The sequence below is a fragment of the Pteropus vampyrus genome, unplaced genomic scaffold, assembly GCF_000151845.1.
Source record: "Pteropus vampyrus isolate Shadow unplaced genomic scaffold, Pvam_2.0 Scaffold97, whole genome shotgun sequence".
NCBI lineage: Eukaryota > Metazoa > Chordata > Mammalia > Chiroptera > Pteropodidae > Pteropus > Pteropus vampyrus.
The window spans coordinates 7,858,555-7,880,261 of NW_011888878.1; the positions used below are offsets into that span (position 1 = coordinate 7,858,555).

The window sequence follows — 21,707 nt, forward strand, 5'->3', positions numbered from 1 at the left end:
TCTGACCTTGAAGAAGGACATCTAGCCCCACCCACCCATATTACAGATAGGGAAGCAGACCTTGAAATAAGATCCCACCCACCCTGCTTCACAGCCGTATCAAGGCAAAGCACCTGGTCTCTTAATTTCAAACCCAGGGCTCTTTATGAAGGAAAGACGTCTGTTACACTTTAGCTTCTGGGGAGCTGGATGGAATGTCCTTTTTCAAAGAGAACCACTGCATGTTCCTGGAGGCCAGAGCCAGTTGGTGGAAGGGAAGTCCTATTCTTAAACTACGAGTTGGATTTGTAGCCTACCCCCTGGCTTAGGGAAGAATTGGAATCAAAGGGCAGGCTGCTTCCTGTGGCCTGGGTCTGCTAGCCTTATCTTGGCCCTCTCTGCTCCAGGGTCTCCTTCCCCATGCCCCTACTTTGAGTCTGTCTCTCCTCAGAGTCAGTGAATAGTCTCACATTCTTGGCAATGAATCAGTCCCTGCCAGTCCTTGTAATAAGTGGAGGCAATGGAAGCAGAGCTGGGCAGGGGTAGATCAGTTGTCCCTTAGGCTCTTGAATGCAAGACATTCCCATTGGTCTGAAGATGGGACCGTTGAGGAAGGACTGCATCCTGTGTAGGGCCTGTGTTCCCTTCTGTCTGCTAGGCCACTTCCAGGGATTAGTTGGTTTTTAAAGGTTGAGTGCTATTCTACAGTGACAGGGAAATGGAAGGGTATGACTGGAGAAAATACAAAAAGCTGTATTAGAAACGACATATAAATTTCTCCCTTCTCACCTTGTCCTATGCTGAAAAGCAATCTCCAGCAGCAACCAATGTCTATCATCTAAGTTCACGAGTTTGGGATCATTCCCTCTCTGTCCCCTCCACCTCATTCCCCAGTCGCCCCACGCCTACTTGGTGCTTGGAACTGTGAGAAGGATATGTACTGGGGGTGAGGAGCAGTGTGATGGAGGGGAGCACCCTGTCTTGGGAGTCCCACTAACTTGGGCTTAAATCCCAACTTACCTACTCATTACCCATGTAACCTTGGGCAAGTCCCTGTACTGGAACAAGTACCACAGGCTGGGCAGCTTAAATAACAGACATTTATTCCTCACAATTCCAGAGGCTGGAAGTCTGAGGTCAAGGTGTCAGCAGGGCTGCTCACTTTGAGGCCTCTCTCCTTGGCATGTAGCTAGCCACTTTCTCACTATGTCCTCACAGGGTCATCTCTCTGTGTGTGTCTGTGTCTTGATCTTCTCAAGAATTTCAGTCATATTGGATTAGGGCACTAATGACCTTGTTTTAACTTAATTACCTCTTTTTAGACCCAGTACTTCAGAATACATCTCCAAATACAGATGTATTCTGAAGTACTAGGGGTGAGGGCTGCAACATATGGATTTGGGGGAACACAGTTTAGTCCATAACAACACCAGTACAATGTGTGACCCCCGAGTAGTTATGCAGTAAAGTGTCACTTTTGTTAATTACTGTTTTTTAAAAAATTCAAAAATCAGTGGTTTACTTAATGCAATGGTAGGAGCGAGGGAGAGAAAGTGACAGGATCCATTCAGTCAGTGAGTAGGTACTGACCGAGCACCTGCTATGTGCAGGCCCTTCTGTTGGCACTAGGATTATCAGTGGTCCAATGGACTAAGCCTCTGTCTTCACAAACTGGCATTTTCGTATAGGAGATGGACAGTAAGCAAAATCAGTTGGTAAAGTATGTCAGATGTTGGAAGAGGTGAGTTTTTCAGATGTTGGAAGAGGTGAGTTTTACAGGGGTGAGTTTTACAGATGTTGGAGGAGGTGAGCCTAAGGAAAGATTGGAGCAGAGTGCCTTGGTAGAGTCCCTCTGGCTGCGTGGGAGGATCAACTATAGGAGGGTAAGGGAGAAGTAGGGAGATACGGTGTTGCGGACTCTCCCTGGAATATGATGGGCTGCCACTTGGCCATACCCCCCTCCCATCTCCTGGTGTCCCTTCAAGCCTTAGTTCTGGTTTCTGGTTCACCGGAGGCGTCTCCTCTCTTTTCTGCAGTGTGGAGGGTGAGGCCCCCAGCAGCGAGACCTGCACTTCACTGGACAGCCCCTCAGCCTACCGCCAAGGATCCTTAGTGCCGAGCTCCTGCCTGAGCCCGGACCACTACGAGCACACATCAGGGGGTGCCTATGGGCTATACTCGGGGCCAGCGGGGCAGCAACAGCGTACACGGAGGCCCAAGCTGCAGCACTCGACCTCCATCTTGCGCAAGCAGGCCGAGGAGGAGGCCATCAAGCGCTCACGCTCCCTCTCTGAGAGCTATGAGCTCTCCTCTGACCTGCAGGACAAGCAGGTAGGTGGGGGTGGCCCTTTGGCTACTGAGGAATAGGCAGCAGGGCTGTTCTGCCTGCTGCGTGTCTTTCCAGGAATGATGTGACCCTTTACTAAGGCCGCCTGAGGTAGTAAGAGTTTCTCAGCTCTCAGATGCTGATGTCCTGCACTCCAACAGATAGAAAAATGAGTTAGGCACATATTCCTCAAGAATGTGGTCTTTGCCTTAGACTGACCCCCCCATGATTTGCTCTTACCAATGTGTGGAGGGATTCAGAGTGGATGGACTGGACTATTAGACATTTCTTTAGTCAGGTTTTTGCCTCTGCACTGTTCATAGCCCTAATTGGCTGGGGTCTGGCGGGCTGTGCTAGGCATCCAGTTGTCAAGGCCTGACACCATAAGGACACAGATTGCGTGGCTGGGCACTCAAGTTCTTAGGTCCCAGGAGAGGCCTGATATCTTAGGAAGTCTGTGGAAGGAGCTCTGGGGAGAAGGAAGAGAGGTCAGTTTACAAAGGAAATAGCTCTTACTCTGAAAAGAACACCAAGCCCAACCACAGCCAGTGAGGAGATGTTGCTTATTATATACTCTCCAGTTTATATCTTAGCATTCTTGTGGAAAATCACCTCATTGAAGGCTGCACTTTCTCCCTCAGAGGTCTCAGCCCAGACCCACTGTGAGGCAGTACCTGTGTGCAAAGCCACGAGGATGTGCCCCACAGCCTGGCTCCAGGAAGATCTAGAGGCAGCTTCTCAGGGTTGAGGGAAGAAAGGAAAGGCTTGTTCCAGTTGGGTTTGGGGAGCAGAGGCAGTAGGAGGTCACTGTGGGGAAGAGTTCTCATTTTTAGCCTCCTTGGAATGCAGGCACATAGTAAGCACTTTAATAAGAATTCAGGTGTGAAACTGAAAGTTTCAGGCTTCAGAAGTCCCAGGCTGCCAGGAAGCAGTTGTGTAAACATGAAGGGCTGGTTATCTGCCCAACTTTCCCTAGCTCCTGGGCACTGAGTTTGGTCAATCTCCTGTAGGTCCCAGGCAGCCATCTCTACACTGGCCTATCAGCAGGATCCTTTCTAGCAGCCCCTCAGACACCAGGCTACAGAAGTCACCTTACCCTCTCTGCTGCTCACATCTATCCCATGGCCTGGCCACCCTCTGTCTGCTTTCAGTCTTCATTTTTGTCTTTTATGAAACAGAGGTCTGGGCTTTGTGTGCCTCTGACTTCTCAAGGGAGCAATGTGGGTACTGCAAGGTGGATCTTCCCCCACTAATACCGCCTACCAGCATTTCCTCTCCTGTTCTTGATATTGCCCACTGACTTTTCACAGCCCTGCCTACCTCAGTCCTGATCTCTCTTCATCCTTCTACTTGTGAGTTGAGATTGAGAGGGGAGCTGGCAGGTGGCCAGAGCTTAATAGCAAATGGCCCCTTGTCAGGCTGTAGGAGCAAATAGCCCCCTACCTCTGTGGTATTTGGCCCCATGGCCAGGCCCACTGCAGGAAGAACAGCCTCTTTTCTATTTATCAGTTATACGAAGGCAGCCAGGAAGCAATTGTGCAAACATGAAGGGCTGGTTATCTGCCCAGCTTTCCCTAGCTCCTGGGCACTGAGCTTGGGCAATCAGAAGTGGATCAGAAACAGTTTGTAGTAGAGGACATCTGCAGTAGGACCATTAAAATAGAATTGAGAAAGGTTAAGATTTAATAGAAGCCTATGGAGATAATCAGGTGCTTCATACAGTCTTAATATGGTCACAGCTGCTCATTTTCACCCAATACATGAATGCCCACCATGTGCCAGACACAATGCTGGGTACTGGGGGAGTCAACGGTGGACAACGTTATGCTCCAGCTCTAAAGCTAATGCTGTGGTCCATAAGATAAACCATGGACAAGATAGCATAAAGACATAGTTTAATTCCAAAAAGTGATACAAACTCTAGAGATTATGAAATAGTGGAAAGAAATTGACTGACCATGGGAGGTGACAGCATAGGATAAGGGTGGTGGAGAAGACCTCTCTAAGGTGGCATTGGAACTGGGTGTTTGAGAAAGGAGCTTTATAGGAAGAGGTGAGGGCAAAGTCCCTGAGCAGAACAAACTTAGGAGAAAGGATGGCAGGGAAGAGGTGGTAAGGAGGTGAGTGAGGAAATGATATTGAAGGCTGCTGAGCATTCAACTGGCAAAAGTGGGAAAAGGACAGATTACATGAGAATTTTCATATGAATGTAGGGTGCCTGATTCCAAGAGGAGTTCAAGTCTGGGTAATACAGAGTCTTGTTTAAGTGAAAGGAGCCCAATGGGAAGTTATGGATTTTCCATCTGGCCCCTGAGTCTTTGCACCTTCCAGTGGTTTCCTGTCAGTGAGAGCAGGAGGCCTAAGTTGTTGAGAGAGGTAGCGTTTCTGTTTTGTGAAAGGGTGTTCCTCTCAGCTCTTCATCTCCACTGTTGAGAAGTGCCCCTCTAAGGGGAGAGTGAGGGCTTGGTGAGACAGCCTCAGTTAGGGGTTGGCTCCTCGTCAAACCATTTCTCTGAGCCTCTTCTGGCTAGCGTGGATTCTAGAGCCCCTCTGCATACTGGAGTATCAAATGAGGATAATGCATATCAGATGGGCACATACTGATTGCATTCTCTCCCCTGTGCCCCAATAAACTTTCAGACCAGGCCTTGGCTGAGTTCTGACCTAAAGGGAAGAATGACTATGGTGAGTCCGGGAGATGAGTAAGAGCCGGCCTGGGTCAATGTGTGTCTTCTGGGGGAGGTAAGGTAGGAAGGACCGAGAGGGGCTTTGATGATGAAACACAGAGCCCATTTCTGCCTTCCCAAAGTGCCTTTTGGAACCAGTCTCAGGCAAACAGGATTGCTGCCTGGCTTGCGAGGTCCAAAATTAACAGGAGAAAATGGCCCTGGTGTGAGTTCTGGACCTGAGCTGGTAGCCCTAGCATCAAGGCTAACATAAGGTGCCCAGGACCATAAGCCTGGGAGGGCAGAGAAGAGACGGCTTGCCAGAGCTCAGCCTTAGGCCTTTTATTGACCCTATGGGCTTTCAAAGCTCTACTCAAAATCCCCAAAACAGAAACTCTGCTTGTAGATGCGGAAGTGAAGTCATTTCTTTGGATGGCGTTCAGTAACTTCAGGGTGAGAAAAAAAAAACAGACCCATGCTGGCTGACTATGGCCCTGGCCAGGCTTTGAAAAATCATTTTGGTCCACATGTACCCCCTCCCCTCCCCTATAGCAGTTCTGCCCTGCCTGCCACTCCTCCTTTGGGCCCCAGAAAGCTGGCATGCCTGGTGTTCAGGGGGGAGCTGGCATCCCTGAGATGGGTGGCCTTATGGAGCTGGGCACACTCTTACTTTCCAGAGAGGTGAACAGGCCACCAACTGGCAAGCAAGGGGACCAGGACCCACACTTGGACCTGTGAGGCTTCGAGCCCTTCCTTCTCAGCCCCCACAGTGGCTCTGAGCAACCCTCTCCCCTGACTCCAGCATCTGTTTGGTTTTATTTCAGTAATGTGTGTGTCTGTCTATTCTCCTTCATAGACTTTTTGCTTTTTGAGTGCAGGGACCTTGTCTCTCTCGTCTGCCAGTTTTGGTGTGATGCCTAGCATGGAGCAGGTAGGACCTAGATGAACAGGGTGGGGTACTTTGCCTCCCTGAGCAGTGTGACTTGCTCCTGATGACTTGAGAGCTCTCTTGGTCCCACATTAGGTGCCTGCTCTGCCCAGCCCCCTGAGAGAAGCCATTCTTTTTCTTGGATTCCAACCGACCTGACTCCAGCTCCAGGAGTATGTTTCTCACTCAGGACTGAGGCATGGGGAGCAGTCCTCAGGACTTTAGGAAGCTCATGTGTCATGCTGGGGAGTCCCAGTCCCTCTTGCCTGCCTGCGGCACTTCCCCATCTTTAAACTCCCAAGTCTAGAGGCTTTTGCGTATGTGTTAGGTGTCTTCTCTGGGCCTTAGTTTCCCCATCTATATTGTGAGAGGACTTGGGGACCCCATAAACTGGCAACACGTTCTAGGAATGCAGTTGAGGATCTTGTAGCCCCAGTTGTCCTTGGATTTAGTATGTGCTGAGCGCTTGCATCATCTCATCAAGTAATGACAATCCTCTGAGTAGGGCCAGGTTTAAAACCCAGGCGTCTGTCCTTGAAGCCTACTCAGCTTGGCAATGGAAATGAAGCAAGGCTGGAAGCCTATGGCTGATGCTCAGTGCCCAGAACCTTGTTCATATCTTTAATAAGTCTTTTAATCTGCACATGCCTCAGCTTTCTTGTCTCTGGAAGGGCTGCCTTCACCTCTTCCAACTTCTCCAAGTTTTGTTAAACTGCAAGCCACAAGATGTGGGAGGGCCAAGGCTTCTGTGGCCAAAGAAGTTTTGGAAACTACCACCTTTTAAAGATTCTAAGAAGTCCTTCAGGAAACTTATTTGCTTTAAGTTTAACATGGTATTTCTCCGTCTTATTTGACCTTGGATCCCAGATTTTCCAGCACCTCATCAGCATGCCCCAATCGTTGTTTTAATCAGCTTGGGGATGTGCCTTCCCAGATCATGCTGCTCTGGGACTGGGAAATGGGAATGACCGTTCCTGGTCGGTGTTGTGCTGCGCCAGCACAAGGAGATGTCTTCACTTTCCTCTTCCTTCCTTCTCCAGGTGGAGATGCTAGAAAGGAAGTATGGGGGACGCCTGGTGACCCGCCATGCGGCCCGCACCATCCAGACAGCCTTCCGCCAGTACCAGATGAACAAAAACTTTGAGCGCTTGCGCAGCTCCATGTCAGAAAACCGCATGTCACGCCGGATTGTGCTGTCCAACATGAGGATGCAGTTCTCCTTTGAGGGGCCCGAAAAGATGCATAGCTCCTACTTTGAGGGAAAGCAGGTCTCGGTGACTGATGATGGCTCTCAGTTGGGGGCCCTGGTGCCATCTGAGTGCAGTGACCTCGGTGAATTGCCTGCCCTCAAGTCTTCAGCCCCATCCAGCGACTTCACGGATGCCATCACAGAGCTGGAGGACGCCTTCTCCCGGCAGGTGAAATCACTGGCTGAGTCTATCGACGATGCCCTCAATTGCCGCAGCCTGCATGCCGAGGAGGCGCCAACCTCTGACACAGGGCGAGCCCGGGACATTGAGCCCCAGGCGGCTCTGCATGCCGTGGACCACCACAAATTGGACGAAATGACAGCCTCGTACAGTGATGTCACCCTGTACATCGATGAAGAGGAACTGTCGCCACCACTGCCCCTCTCACAGATGGGGCACCGGCCATCCAGCACCGAGTTAGACCTACGGCAGCGGGCTGGAGGTGCCACCCAGGACTACTGGGCCTTGGCTCACAAGGATGACAAGGGGGACACGGACACGAGCTGTCAGAGCACACCATCACTTGAGCGGCAGGAACATCGGCTACGGGTGGAGCACCTCCCACTGCTCACCATCGAACCACCCAGTGACAGCTCTGTGGACCTCAGTGACCGCTCAGACCGCAGCTCACTCAAGAGGCAGAGTGCCTACGAGCGCAACCTCAGCGGGCAGCAGGGCAGCCCCAAGCATGGTCCCCACAGTGGCCCTCCCAAGGGCCTCACTCGGGAGGAGCCAGAGTTGCGGCCTCGGCCCCCTAGGCCCCTTGACAGCCACCTGGCCATCAATGGCTCAGCCAACAGGCAGAGCAAGTCTGAGTCAGACTACTCAGATGGGGACAATGACAGCATCAACAGCACATCCAACTCTAATGACACGATCAATTGTAGCTCTGAGTCGTCATCCCGCGACAGCCTGCGGGAACAGACGCTCAGCAAGCAGACCTACCACAAGGAGACTCGCAACAGCTGGGACTCACCTGCCTTCAGCAACGATATCATCCGTAAAAGGCACTATCGCATTGGCCTCAACCTCTTCAACAAGTGAGTGCCTTCCAGCCCTGTAGGGAGGAGTAGGGTGGAGCAGTGACACCCAAGGGACCTCTTTCGGGGCCTTCTTATGCTCCAGTGCCTTTGTGAGCACTTGTGAGTGTGGCCCTACAGCAGTGCCTAGCTTAGCTAGTGCTATTTGTAGGGGAGATTGGAGCCTGGTGAGCAGTGTTGGGTGAGCAGACAGTAACAGGCTGAGCAGAGGCAGAGTGAGGGGGCTTTTCTGTGCTAAAGCAACACAAGTTTGGGTCCTTTTTGGTATCTAGAACAGTAACCAGCACACAGTAGGTGCTCAGGAAACTTTATGTAAAGGCTGCTGCAGTGTGTAATGCCATGCCTGGCTATGAACGTCAGACTCCAGGGTTTTAAATTCTTTTTCTCTGGGTGATGAGAGGTGAAAAGATCTTTGTGCAAGGGCGTGATGCAGTCTGTCTGAACAAGAGCTCCAGGGGCAGGTGCAGGCTGGACTTGGAGGCGCATGTTGGGGGAAGGAGGAAACATAAACCTGGGCTAGCAGAAGTCTCAGCCAGCCTTGACACCCTTTGGGAGGTGTATGAACTGGGTCCTGTTGAGTGGCCGATAACATGCTAATGGGTTCTTAAAAAAGGTGCTATGAGAGCAGTCCTGAGAGCAGATCTAAGGAGAGAGACACATACATAGCACTGCCAAAAATAACAAACATGGGAAGGGGGGCTAGGCACCCCCATAGAGGGGATGTTGGCATGCCCTGGTTATTAAACCTCAGATTTTATATCATTTCCCTCTATGGGCCTTTAAGATTTGGGGTCACTGGATGCCATATGGTGCTAGCTCCTCCAGGGTTGAGGATGTGACCTACACTTCCCTGATTCCTCATTTCCTAGGTCGAGGAAGTCTTATGGGCACTTTTGAGCCATCCCTGGTGCAAATGGAAGTAGTATCCAGGAGATACAAAGAGACTTGTTCCAGAGGGTGGGAATAGGGGCATTTAGGGGCTGTGGGTCATTGGTCCTCTCTCAACTAAGAACTAAGAGCCTTGAACTGCCAGGGGTGCTCTCTCCTGAGACTCCCATCTGCCCATAGCCTGCTGCATGTAAGAGTCCGCCCTGCCACTATGCGAACTTTGCCTAGAGTAGCACACTGGACAGGGAAGGTCATGTCCTGCTGAGCCCATTCTGAGCTCTGTCCCAGAAGTTTACCCTACCTGCTCCTGGGTACAGCTAGCTCCTGGATCAACTTAGACCCAGGCCCGTGCCCTCCTGGGGGAGGCTGAGATAACCTGGGAGCTTCCCCAGCACCCACGCTTACCTGGTCCCTGACAGAGGCTGTGTCCTGATAGCAGAGGCTTATCTTGATATAGGAATTCCAGCTGAGTGGACAGGTGGAGCCAGAAAAAACAGTCTCCCTCAACCAACCAGCATTAGTCTCTGTAGAGTCTTTCTAAGCTGTATTTAGTTTTTAATTACATGAATATGTTCTCCAGAGAAAATGAAAGCCATTGGTTAAGAAAACATCCCCTTTGACTTTCATCATGTTGGAGTCTCTTCTCCCAGATTCTTTTCTCTGTGCATATGTATGTGCTCTTAGGACCTGTCAACAGCCTGGCCCAGAGCTGTTACTTCCTTCTGTATACCCTTGCGTATTCTTCTGTATAGCTTCATGCCTCAGAGGTCTTGTCTGTACAATGGAACTGAGACTAATAGCACCCACCACACAGGATGTGAGAGGGAAATAAGCAGATGTACAAAGAACTCAGAGTAGCTCCTGGTACAGAATAAGCCCTGCCCAAGTATTAGCTGCTGTTACTGTGGTCTTGCTCACATCATCTGGGTCTGGAGTAATGGGGATTACCTTACTGTGATATCAATGTGGTTTGCTGTTGGAGATCTTCCATGTCAGTGCTGTGGACCACCTCATTCCTGCTTGCTGCTATGTAGGAGTCCGTGTGTGGTTATCCATACTTATCTGGTTAGTTGCTTTCACTTTTTCATGATACAATGGTGAGTGTGGATTTCATCTTTATGCACACTCCCAAGGGAGTCTCTAAGGAAGGTAGCTAGAGGTGAAATTGTCAGGGCTTGGTAGGCATGTTTTTAATTGAAATGGGAACTGCCAATTTACTCTTTAAAAGGGGGCGCTACCCATTTCCTCTCTCTGCAGCTGGATCTGAGTTCCTGTTTCCTTCACATGCTTGTCAAGACTCAGTGTTATCAGTCCCCCACTTCCCAATCAAAGGGTAGAAAGCTCTTGGATGTTTTAATTTGCATTTCCGTGCTTCAAGATAGAGCATCTATATGTGTATCTTTTGGCCATTTGGATTTTCTCTTCTATAAAATGTCCATTCTTTTTGCACATTTTTCTAGTAAGTTATTTGTTATTTTGATTTGCTAGCAGTTCTTTATATACTGTGGATACTAATTCTTTATAAATATTTTCTTCCTGGCACATTTTTTTTTTTTTTTTTTTTTTTTACTTTTGAGATATAATTCACATACAATTCACCCTATAAAGGGTACAATTCAGTGGTTTTTAATTATACATCTTTTAACTTTGTTTATGCTTTCTCCTCCAACAGAAGGTTTAAATTTTTTTGGTTTTTTTTTTTTTTTTTTGCATTTTTAACAGATATAATTGACATGTAACATTATCTCAGTTTCAGGTGTACAATGTAATAATTCAATATTTGTATATATTGGGAAATGATTACCACAGTAAGTTTAGTTAACATCCATTACCACACATAGTTCCAATTTTTTTTTTCTTGTGAGAACTTTTAATATCTGCTCTCATTGGCTTTCAAAATACAATACAGTATACTGTACTCACCATGCTGTGTAAGAAATTTTTAATTTTAATTAGTCAAATCATCAGTGTTTTTTTATTAATTTATTTTTTATGTTGTATTTTAAAAGATCTGCTCCAAGTCATAAATGTAATTTTAATTTTCTTCAATGCCTTTATAGTTTTGTTTTATACTCTTCAGGAGTATAACCTGGGATTTGTTCTGGAGCCTGGTACAAGGTGAGGGGGCAAGCTTTTATTATTCTATACGAATTAGCCAGGTGTCTCCAAACAGTTTATTGAATAGTCTATCCGTTTTCTACTGACTTGAAATTTCATCTCATTCCTACTTGAACATGAGTTTTTGCTTTTATTCATTCAGCAAATATTTATTGAACACCTCCTACATTCCGGGCACTTTTTTAGGGACCTGCGACGTATCAATGAGCAGACTAGAGATACTTATGAAGCTCCACACTAATGGTTAAAGAATTCCTCCGTCAACATCAGACTTTTAGTTTTATATGTTTTCTTATTAGGCAAAACCCCTCTTTTGTTCTTTTTAAAAATTGTCTTGGCTCTTCTTGGTACATATTCTTCCCCATGAATTTTAGAATCGGCTCGTTACGACTCATAAAAAATCCTGATGGACTTTTCACTGGAGTTCCCTTTAGCTCAGTCTACCTTGATCCTTTACAACGTTGAGGTCCAACCACAGGTGGTTATTTAAATTGAAATTAAAGCTAATTAAAATTAAGCCAGTTCCTCAGGCGCACTAGCTACAGTGCAGATGCCCACTTGTAGTTATTGGCTCCCATACCTCGCTACGTAGTTCTAGCTCTGTGGCTGCAGAGCACATTAGATAGTGATAATCAGTAGTGCTGCCCAGGGTATAGGGCAAAGTTGTATGGGCAGCCCTCCTCCCCTGTGGCAACAGCCCTTGGATTCTTTGAGAAACACATCCTCCGCTCATCAAGGAAAGCATGTTACAGAGCACGGCCTTCCTCCCAGTGCAGCCTGCACTGCCTCTGAGCCTTGGTTTACCACCTCAGGGGTCCTTGGGAGGATTGAAGGAGAAACTACTTTTCCAAAACCACTTTATTTAAACAAGCAAATGCCTTTCTTACACAGATTTAGAGCTTTTTGGTTCATAAAGCCTTTTCACAGACATATGCCCACTGGCAGTCTTCACTAGAGGCCCAGGGCTCTCTGAAGAGGCAAAACTGGAGCTGAGAGTTTGAGGCCTTCTAGGGCTGGGCTGCTGATGTGGCTGGTTGTGTCCCCTGGAGCTGCTGGCTGAGGATGACCAAGGGCAGGGGATTCTAAGCACTAAGGACACTAAGCACCCCTACCATTCAAGGCTGAGGTCCCTCTCCAGAAGTTCCCTCCTCACACCTCCTACCTTTCTACTACCTACCTCTACTCCTTGTGGATCTCTTGCCCCATCTCCCTCCCCAGCTCTCCACCCTTGCCCAGACCCTTAACTGCCTCCCCTACCCACCTAGCCTTCCAGACCACCCTTAGTTCCCACCTGATCCTAGCTGTGAGTTTTCCCAAAATAAACCCCTTCTTGAGAGGGATATGGAGAGTCAGAATGAGATATTCAAAGTGGGTGAAACTGTGAGGGAGAAAAAGCAAAACAAAGGAAACCTTTGTTGCCAGGTAGAGCTTGTTCCTGACCTGCTAGAGGAGGTCACCTCTCCCACCTCTGGAAGAGTGTCCTTATTCCCAGAGTTGCCCTGTGATAAAATAGGAGCCCTCATAAGATCGCCTTTTCTCTAAGGAGCATGTAAGCAGGGCCTCAGCAACCACTTGGTGTGATAGTGTGCTGGAACTCCAGCTTGGGCTAGAGCCTGCATTGGGAGGCAGGCCTCTCCTCTCTTCATACCTAGCTCCTGGGGCCCTCCGGCTGCCAAGTGTCACCCTGCCTGCTTTTCCTTTCTGCGTGCCTGTTGCCTGCTGGAGCTGCTATAGGATGGAGGCAGAGAACACTGTTGTGGGTCTGGAGGGTGCTCTGAGATTTCACCCTTCCAACATCCACGGGAGTCAGTTGTGCATTGCCTGTGAGAAGAGCAAGCAGGGCTTGACCAGCCTCTTTTGGTAAACAGCAGAGTTGGGGTTGGGTTCCTGATCTGCTAACTCCAACTTCGTGCTCCTTGAATATAACATGTTTATTGTGATTAATGAAAATTACAATGATGATAGCCTGTATATGTATATGTAAGGCACTGTGTCGAACATTTCATGTGTGTCATCTCCTTGAATCTTCACAGTAATCTTGTGAAGCTTGGCTTTAGGGAGCCAGGGCTCAGAGAGGTCCAGGCCCAGCTTGAGGCCACAGAACCAGAAATGCTGGCCCCAGGGTTCTGATGGGTCCTGAAGCTTTTTGTCATTGCTGGTAATGTTTACAGTTTAAACAACCAGCTTTCTTAGGAATATTTTGAGCTACTATGGAGATTGGGGTCTCATTCACTTCAACATGAGCTACTCCTCCAGCTGGTAGCCCTTACGGCCCTCAGAGATCCAAGGGTCCTCAGAGATCCAAGGGTCCGTAACCCTCTCCCACTTGACACTAGTCAAGTCCCTCAGGGCAGAAGGCAGTGTCAAGGCAGGTCCTGCACAGTGTATCAGCCATACTAGAGGGTCATCCTTCTACCTTCCCTCTGGGATAAGTGCAAGAAGGACCCCAGCAGCTAGGTTCAGCTTGCATTCTCAGTATCAGAAAGAACTTTGTAAAAATCAGAACTGGATAAAATAGCCTGAGGAGAATGTGAGCTTGCTAGTCCTGGAAGTGTATGAGCAGATGGAAGGTGGCTGCTGCTTTGTAGGACATTGGAAGAATTTGAGCCTGGGTTGCCAAAATGAGAGGCACTTCCAGGCATGCAGGGTTGTCCCTCTGAACTTGGTGAGTCCATCCCACTCCTGCGGCCAGCCTGAGAGCAGTCACCAGGGTAGCTTGGCCTCTTGACCTCAGAGGATCCTTAGGCACTGTAGGTATGCAGACCCTTGTGTTGGTCTGTGTTATTCAGAGCCTTCTCTGTTAGAGTAACAGGAACACAATCAAACTGGTTTAAGCAAAGAGTCCTTATGGTTCATGCACCTGAAAAGCTGTTGGGCATCTCTTAGCCATTTTCCCCAGAGTCGGTCCCGCCATCTCTTAGCCATTTTCCCCAGAGTCGGCCCCGTTCCCCGCTGATCTCCCCACCAGTGCAGGAGGGCCAACCTCAGGGTAACCCTATCAGGCAAAAAGACCCTCTTCCCTTATTGGCACTGCTGGCTATTCTCTGAACTACTCACTGTGGTCGGCAGGATACAAGGCTCTGTCTGGCCAGGCTGGAAGTGAGGTCAGCTTGCTGGGTCAGGGGATGGAGCTCGAGGTGGGGTGGGAAATCAGATGCCTGGCAGGAAGGTGCTGGGCAGCTGTCTACTTCCACTTTTCAGCTGCTCAAGCAACTAAAATAAGCCCGTTTGTGACTCCCCAGGCTCCTGCTAGGAAAAGAGCAGACAGAGCACTCAGCATTTGGTTACAGCAAATTGGTGATCCTTAAGTACCGTGTACAGCCTCATGAGAACCCCAGAAGTTCAGCATCGCCACTGACTGCTCATAGCCCAGGGAGGGGAAATGCTTTGAGGAAAGCCACTGCTGTGGTCTGCATGTGTTCGCCTGTCACAGCTGAGTCTGAATCATTAGCTGACATGGAAATGCCTGCCTAGGCTGTTGGCAGATAAGGAGGGTGGGGCTGCAGACTCTCACTAGGCCTGTCCTGCCAAAACCTTGTGAGGAGATAGCAGGGCCCAGGATGCAGAGCGAGTCAGGTGTAGATGGCAAAACTGTCACACTTGGCACATTTTGATGCCGGGCCCTTAGAGGGTGAAAGAAAGAAAATCTAGAAAAAGAATAATTGGTGGTAATCCACAGAGAAATCGGGGAGAGCCGGATCAAAAGAGTTGGACAGAGTGGATTTCCAGTAGCAGCGATGGGATGAGGAGGGTAGAGTGAATTTTAGGCACCTCTTAGTGCAAAGGAGTTGGTTAAAAATCCAGGCACTCTTGCTGGAGCTGAGTTACTTGACCTTTCTATGCCCTCATTTTTGTTATCTGTCAAATAAGGCTTTTGCATTGGCTTCTCTTTCTTGCAGGGTTCCTTTTCCTGGCTCCCAGTTCAATGCCACCTTCCCAAGAAGGCCTTTCCTGATCGTCCCTCCTTGCCTCTTCTCACTAAAGTCCAGGCCTTTTCTAGGTCACTGTGGCAGGACCTTGATTTAGTTTTGCCTATCACCGGCCCTTTGCTTTTCACTTTATAACCAATATTTTCTGAAGCTCAAGGGCATTAACATATCATCTTCACAGTAACTCTGTTGTGTGCACTGTTGCTGTCCCCATTATACATGTGGTAAGGTAAGGCACAGAGAGGTTAAGTAACTTGCCCTAGGTCACTCAGCTAGTTAGTGGAGCTGAGATTTGCACCCAGGCTTCTGGCTCTTAAAGCAATGCCCTTGACCCCTGTGCTGTGAGTACCTCTGTATCGTGGGAGTTTATCTCCGTCCCTTATCACATTCCAACTAGGATGCATGTTTTCAAGGATGGGGACTTTATTTGGACATAAATGTGCTAAAACAGTACCTGGCCCCAAGTAGGCGCTCAATAACTGTGGAGTGAATGAAGAAGTAAATCAAAGGACTGAGAAGTCCAGAACTCATCCTGCAGGGGTTGGGAGATCTTGGAAGGTTTTAAAACAGTCCTGGTGACACAGTGTAAGGCAGCCATTCTCTGAGTTGCTTCTGTCCCCACGCCTGGATACAGAGCACATTTTGTTTGGGCATGCTCTGTGTAGGCCAGGCCCTTGCTAGACACTGAGAGTCTAGAGTCAGATGAGCCCTCTTTGCTTCTTAAAGCCCAGAGTCCCAGATGGAAGTTTACAGAGGCCTGTGGTACCTTCATAGGAAGAGAAAGAAAAGCCACAGTTGGGGAGGGTACTGGAGCCCCACCACCTGTGTCTGTGCCCTGGGATGGATCATGACACCCAACGACTCAGTTTCCCCAGCTGGGACTAACCCTTCTCTGCCAGTGTGTGCTCTGTCATACTAACACAGCACAAGTTAATTTCTCTGTCAAGGCAGTGTCTATTAGGTTGGCTAGGGCTCTGCTCATCAAGTCTCTTAGGGCCAAGACGGGCAGAGATATCCTTTGAGTATTAGTTTCCGGGTTCTCAGTGGCAAGAGAGGGTGCTGTAGGAGATGATGACGCTCCCACAGGAAGTGCCAAGCACCTCTTTTGCTCACAGGGCATTGGCCAAAGCACATTATGTGGCCCCCTCATTGCCATAAGGGGAGGCAGGTGGGGGTGGGGGCAGTGGGAGGGCAGCACTAACAACTTACCCCCCTGAGTCTGTCCCTTCACCCAGCAGGTCATTGTGTGTGACACCTAGCAGGACATGTGCGTATGTGTTTCTTCAGTCAATATGGAAGCTTTGTGAAGGAGCAGATAGATAGATCTAGGACCACACTGCCTGGCAGGACCCCCAAGGGCATATTGGAGATGGGAAGGGCCTCACTATACTGGTGAGACTGGCCAAGGGCCAGCAAATTCTCAATTGGCAAGGGATTCATACCAGCAGATGTACAGAATACTGGCTGTGTGCAGTCAGAGAGGTCACTCCAAGTCTAGTCACTTCCCTGTGTAAAGCCATTCAGAGGCTCTCTTTGCCAGCCATATCTATCCCAGTTCTGGAGCTCCCCAGCCTGGCCTGGCCTCCCCACCCAGCTCCTCACTTATACCTCCTGCCACCATACCTCTCTTCAGTTGCTCACCAAGCTCCTGGACACTGGTCAAGGCCCAGATTCTTTTCCTGCATTATTGCTGTGAAACCTGCCAGGTAGAATCAGCCCCTTGGGTTCACACATGGATCCACCAGCAAATATTGTCATCTCTACCCTCAAATTATATCCAAAACCAGCTTTGTCTCCCAGCCGTGCCTGGATGCCTATGGGAGTCTCCTAGCTTGGGTCTAGCTTTGCTCCCCACAGAGCAGCCAGAGGGAACATCATGGACACCAGGTCCCATTACTCCCCTATTCAGAACACACCAGGACTCTTCATCTCATTCAGAAGAAAACCAGACTCCCCCTGTGGCCTGCACAGTACTTTGTAGTCTGGCCCACCCATCTACTGCCCTCCTCTCCCCTATCCCCCAGCACTCCTACTCTCAGCCACCTTGGAGCAGCCTCCTGGTCCTGAATCCTGCAGAATCCATTCCCACCCCAAGGCCTTTGCATTCACTGTTGCTTCTACACAGAAAGTTCCTTAATCACTTTGGTCACTGAAAGTCACCTGCAGGAGCCCTTTTCTAAAGCCTCTGCTTCACCTGCAGGAGCCCTTCTCCACATTCTCTGGCCATTACTCAGTCCCTTTGCCCTTCAGACTGTAGATTGTAGCCTGCCATTGTGCTAGGCATTCGTGGCTGGCCCTGCTCCCTGCTGTTGTCCCGAGTGGTGTCTGGCACAGAGGAGACACTTAATCTAGGAAGAATCTGCATTCTTCGGGTCCCTTGCTTAGCCTCTTCTTCCTGCAGTGTGTTCCACTCTGTCATTGTGCTTTGAGCTTCTCAAGGATGGAAGAGCCTGTATCCTGAAAGTCCATGATGCTGCAAAACATTGTGTGTAAACACTAGAGGGAGTTGATGGGGTCAGAGAAGGGAGAGCAGCCACCTGGGAAAGCAGGAGGAAGCAGGAGCTGGCTACATCTGGGCCTAGACACCATATCAGGGCTTCAAGGGGCCAGGCAGGCCAGGGGTGAATGAATGACACAGGGCACCTGAGTAAGGGAGTCTCAGACCAGTGCTCCAGTCATTGCCACATAGGAACACAAGCCCAGGGGTGACCTCTCACCTAGAAGTTGAGGGAGGGAGGCAGGCATGGGCTGGGGTCCTGTGGGGGCCAGTGTGGAGCTGGTCGGTGAGGAAACATAACTTACTCTGGCCACAGCATCAGTGGCTGAGTGGCTGGAGAGGCCTGGAATGTGGGGTGGTTCTTGGTTAGTGACCCCAGAATCATGGGGGAGAATGGGGTATGTGCGGGGCCCTGGCAGGGGTTGGAGGAACGGGGCTACTCTGTTACTACTTCAGTGCCAAGAACCAACTCTTCAGCAGCTGCTCCCTGCCCAACTCCTGAGAACAAGATCAGACTGTGGTCCCAAGATAAAAATAGCAAAGTCACCTTGCTGCAAGAGGTTCACTTTTGCTTGCATTTAGAAATCTAGTATCTGCTGGACACTGCTGTTAGCAAGACATGCATGGTTGATGGGGCAGGTTGACTCTGGCCTGTACCTCCATGCTCCCAGGGGACAGCAGAACATTGACCTTTGCCAGCTGGGACAAGGGGCAAGTCCGGCCTATAGTTGGTGGGTGATTTGGCTGACCCCACGCCAACTCGGGAGCATAGAGCTGTGTGGGCAGGGGCTGGTTCTGTATGGGGCCAATGTTTGGGGCAGTGCAGGGCAGTGGGGGAGGGTCCCTACTCCAACAACCATGGCCATGCTCCTGTGGCTGTCCCAGTCTTGCCTGTTCTTGGTACAGGGTCTGGGCAGTTTGGGGATCCCCCACGTTGCAGGCTCAGAGTGCAACAGGAAAGGGTTCCTGGAGTCTCTCAGGTCTGGCTGGGGCACCTTGAGTACCTGTGGGTGGAATTGGAGAGCAAGCCTGGAGGGGCCGGGGCTGCCAGGGCTGAGCCTGTCTTTTGTCCCACCCCGCAGGAAGCCTGAGAAGGGTGTCCAATACCTCATCGAGCGTGGCTTTGTGCCTGACACGCCAGTGGGGGTGGCCCACTTCCTGCTTCAGCGCAAGGGCCTGAGCCGGCAGATGATTGGCGAGTTCCTGGGCAACCGGCAAAAGCAATTCAACCGGGACGTGCTAGAGTGAGTTCTGGGGCTGGGAGTTGGACGTATCTCTGTGACAGACTCCATGACCTGTCAGATTCATCCTACCTGCTGAGACATGCACTGAATCCTCCCTTACCTCTTTCTATATCCTAGATGCCCCCAGACCATTTTACACATCATACCTTGCAATACATACACGTGAGCATCCACCCTTGGGTGCCCTCACTACATGTACCCTTAGCACCTCTACCCTTTTCCAGTCAGACTGAGTCACCCAGCACTGGGGCGGGGGGCGGGGCAGGGTGGAGGGGTGGAATCGGAGGTCAGGACCCTGGTATATACCCTCAGAGGGAGTAGGGGGAGCTGGCCCAGAGAGACCCTAGCACCTCCAAGGTGGGCAGTCCCATACCCAGAGCTCTGTCCCTGCCTCTCTCTCTTGTTTCTCCTGGATGGGAGATCTGGGCGTGTGAGAGTCTAACCCCCACCTCCTGACCCCATACCCCACCAACCCATTTTGCTGGGGACTCTAGCACTCAGCTACTCAGAATCCTGCAGAAAAACAAGTTTCCAGCTCCCTAGGAGCTGGCTGGCAGTTTTGAGAAGTCCTGCCCAGCATGTACGCTGAATCTCTCCATTCCTCCTTGAGACTATCCTGAGTAAAAAAGCAGCTGCATTTGATGCTTGTCTTTATAAAGCATTTACTATGTTCATGCCCTGTGTCCTCATCTCATCTTCCGGGGTGGGTATCAGGGATGGATGAGTCCCTTTCACAGATGAGGAACCAAAGCCAATAGAATGGGATAGCTTGGTAAAGGTATCCTGCTCACTCTGCCTAGGGGAATATCTCTAGGCCTGTTGAGGATTTTTTTGACCCAGGCAGATATTAGCTGATATGGCTGACCCTGGGCAGGTAGTCCAGGAACAGAAATCAAAGCAGGGTAAAGAGTTAATCATCAGTAACAACGGCAGTGCCTTTCATCTCTCTAGCCCCTGGGATCAGGCCATCTCTGCAATGAAGAAGGGCCTGGCCACATGTGCACCTGCTGCCTCTAATGCTTCCCTGGGGAAGGTGGGTGGGTGCTGTGGCCTCTTTGTACCACAGGTGAGAAAACCCAGGGTCAGAGGGGGAGGGACTAGCCTGGGTGCCACCCTTCTCAATGAGCATATGCATGTACATACTCATTCAGTCATATACACAACACACACGCAGACACGCACAGAAGATGCAGTGAGCTAGGGCCTTTGTTGGTAGCTGATATGTGGCTAGCAATGTTGCCAACACCTAGCAGAATTACATCTGTGTCCTTCTTTGGCCAGGCTTGCTCACCTGGGCTGCTTTCTTCCTGCTCAGAGTTTCAGTTCTGGCCTCATTGGGAAAAGTCTGCTGTGTTGTTAGTATGGCTAATGCCCCTCTCCCCACTTTTAAACCAGTGTGAGGAAATGGTTCAGGGGAAAGCAGATCAGTTCCTTCATGAATCAGGCCCAAGACCATCTCGGTCTAGTCCCCCCACCCCTATAGCCATTACTGTGCTTCCCTCTGTGCCCCGTTCCACAGTGGCTTCTGGTCCATTGAAGATCCGTGCATGTTCTCCTTAGATCAGAAAATAGCAGCCTCCAGAAGTAGTGAAACTCCCCTTGGCCCTACTCTCCACACCAGCATCTTAATCTGATGCTGGTCAGCAGATTGTCCCATGTGGCCCCTCCCTTTCCTCACAAAGGTTGTTGCCTCAAGAGTCCCTGAGTGCTCAGAGAAGGTTGGGGTCACCATAGCTTATTCCAGGCCCATCGTCCCTAGCAGAGGGTGGACCCTGAGAATGAGATTGGGTCTCCCATGGCCGAGGCCCCTGCAGCCCCCAAGGGGTAACCATGGCTTCATTACAAACAGATAAACCAGACACCAGAGCCTGCCACATGGGTCCCTTGTGCAGACCTCACCTTCTGTTTTTAGGGATCCTGATCAGAGGGCAAAGCAGCCTGTACTATGAGGTGGGACTGTGATAAGATTAGAACCAACCAAAAGCTGATTACCAGAAGACTCCCCAAGCTCTGCTCTCCATTCCTCTGATTGGCAGACAAGAACAGCACCACCCCTCAGAAGCACCTCTCAAAAACTCCCAGCCAAACCCAGCCACCTTTCCCCATACCCTTGACATGAGGGGACAGGCTCAGTTTGAGATCGCTGCTTGTTAGGTTAGTGCCCCATTCTCCACTTCCTCCTCATGAAGATGGAAGCGTGCTCTTCACCTCCCTCACAGAACATGAGAAGACTTGTGCATTTTTTCTGCTATGTTCCTAGTGTAACATACATGCTTGGAAACGTGTTTTCTGCACCAACGGGCCTTATCGAGAATAGCCATATGCTGTGGCTTCCTGTATGTAAAAATTGCACTCATAGATATAAGCACCAACATTTTCCTAGTTTTAGGGGTTCATGGACACCTTGGAAGCATGGGGATCTTTGGCCATAATCTGAAGTGTTTGCTGATTGGAGGAAGTCAAGTGGAGGGCCCTCTCAGACAAGCGGCAGCCCTGTTCCCATTGCCCTCAGGGTGGCTCACAGCCCTTCCTGCACCAACCCCATCTGTGCTCTACCCTCTGCAAGCATGTGCTCACCTTCCCTAATGGGAAGGCCAGCAGAGGCTGTGCAGGCAGAGGACCCTGACATGGCCTTTGTCCCATTTCAGCTGCGTGGTGGATGAGATGGACTTCTCTACCATGGAGCTGGATGAAGCCCTCAGGAAGTTCCAGGCACACATTCGGGTCCAGGGGGAAGCTCAGAAGGTGGAGCGACTCATTGAGGCCTTCAGGTTGGGACCAGGGCAGGGCAAGGGGAAGGGGTCAGGGAGAGGGTGTCGAGGAAGATTCCTAGCTTACAGGC

The 21,707-nt window shown here is 50.0% G+C and overlaps 1 protein-coding gene across 10 annotated transcripts in view; it reads left to right on the top strand.

Annotated features, from left to right (window-relative positions):
- Positions 1–21,707, top strand: part of IQSEC1 (IQ motif and Sec7 domain 1) — a 117,208-nt gene that overhangs the window by 71,799 nt on the left and 23,702 nt on the right. For 9 of the 10 annotated variants that reach the window (XM_011364469.2, XM_011364471.2, XM_011364475.2 and 6 more), the window contains 4 exons: positions 2,016–2,310; positions 6,940–8,189; positions 18,704–18,865; positions 21,514–21,636. In XM_011364469.2, coding sequence (XP_011362771.1) covers positions 2,016–2,310; positions 6,940–8,189; positions 18,704–18,865; positions 21,514–21,636 — 1,830 coding nt within the window. The remainder of the gene's footprint in view (positions 1–2,015; positions 2,311–6,939; positions 8,190–18,703; positions 18,866–21,513; positions 21,637–21,707) is intronic. The other variant, XM_011364473.2, reaches the window with a different exon arrangement.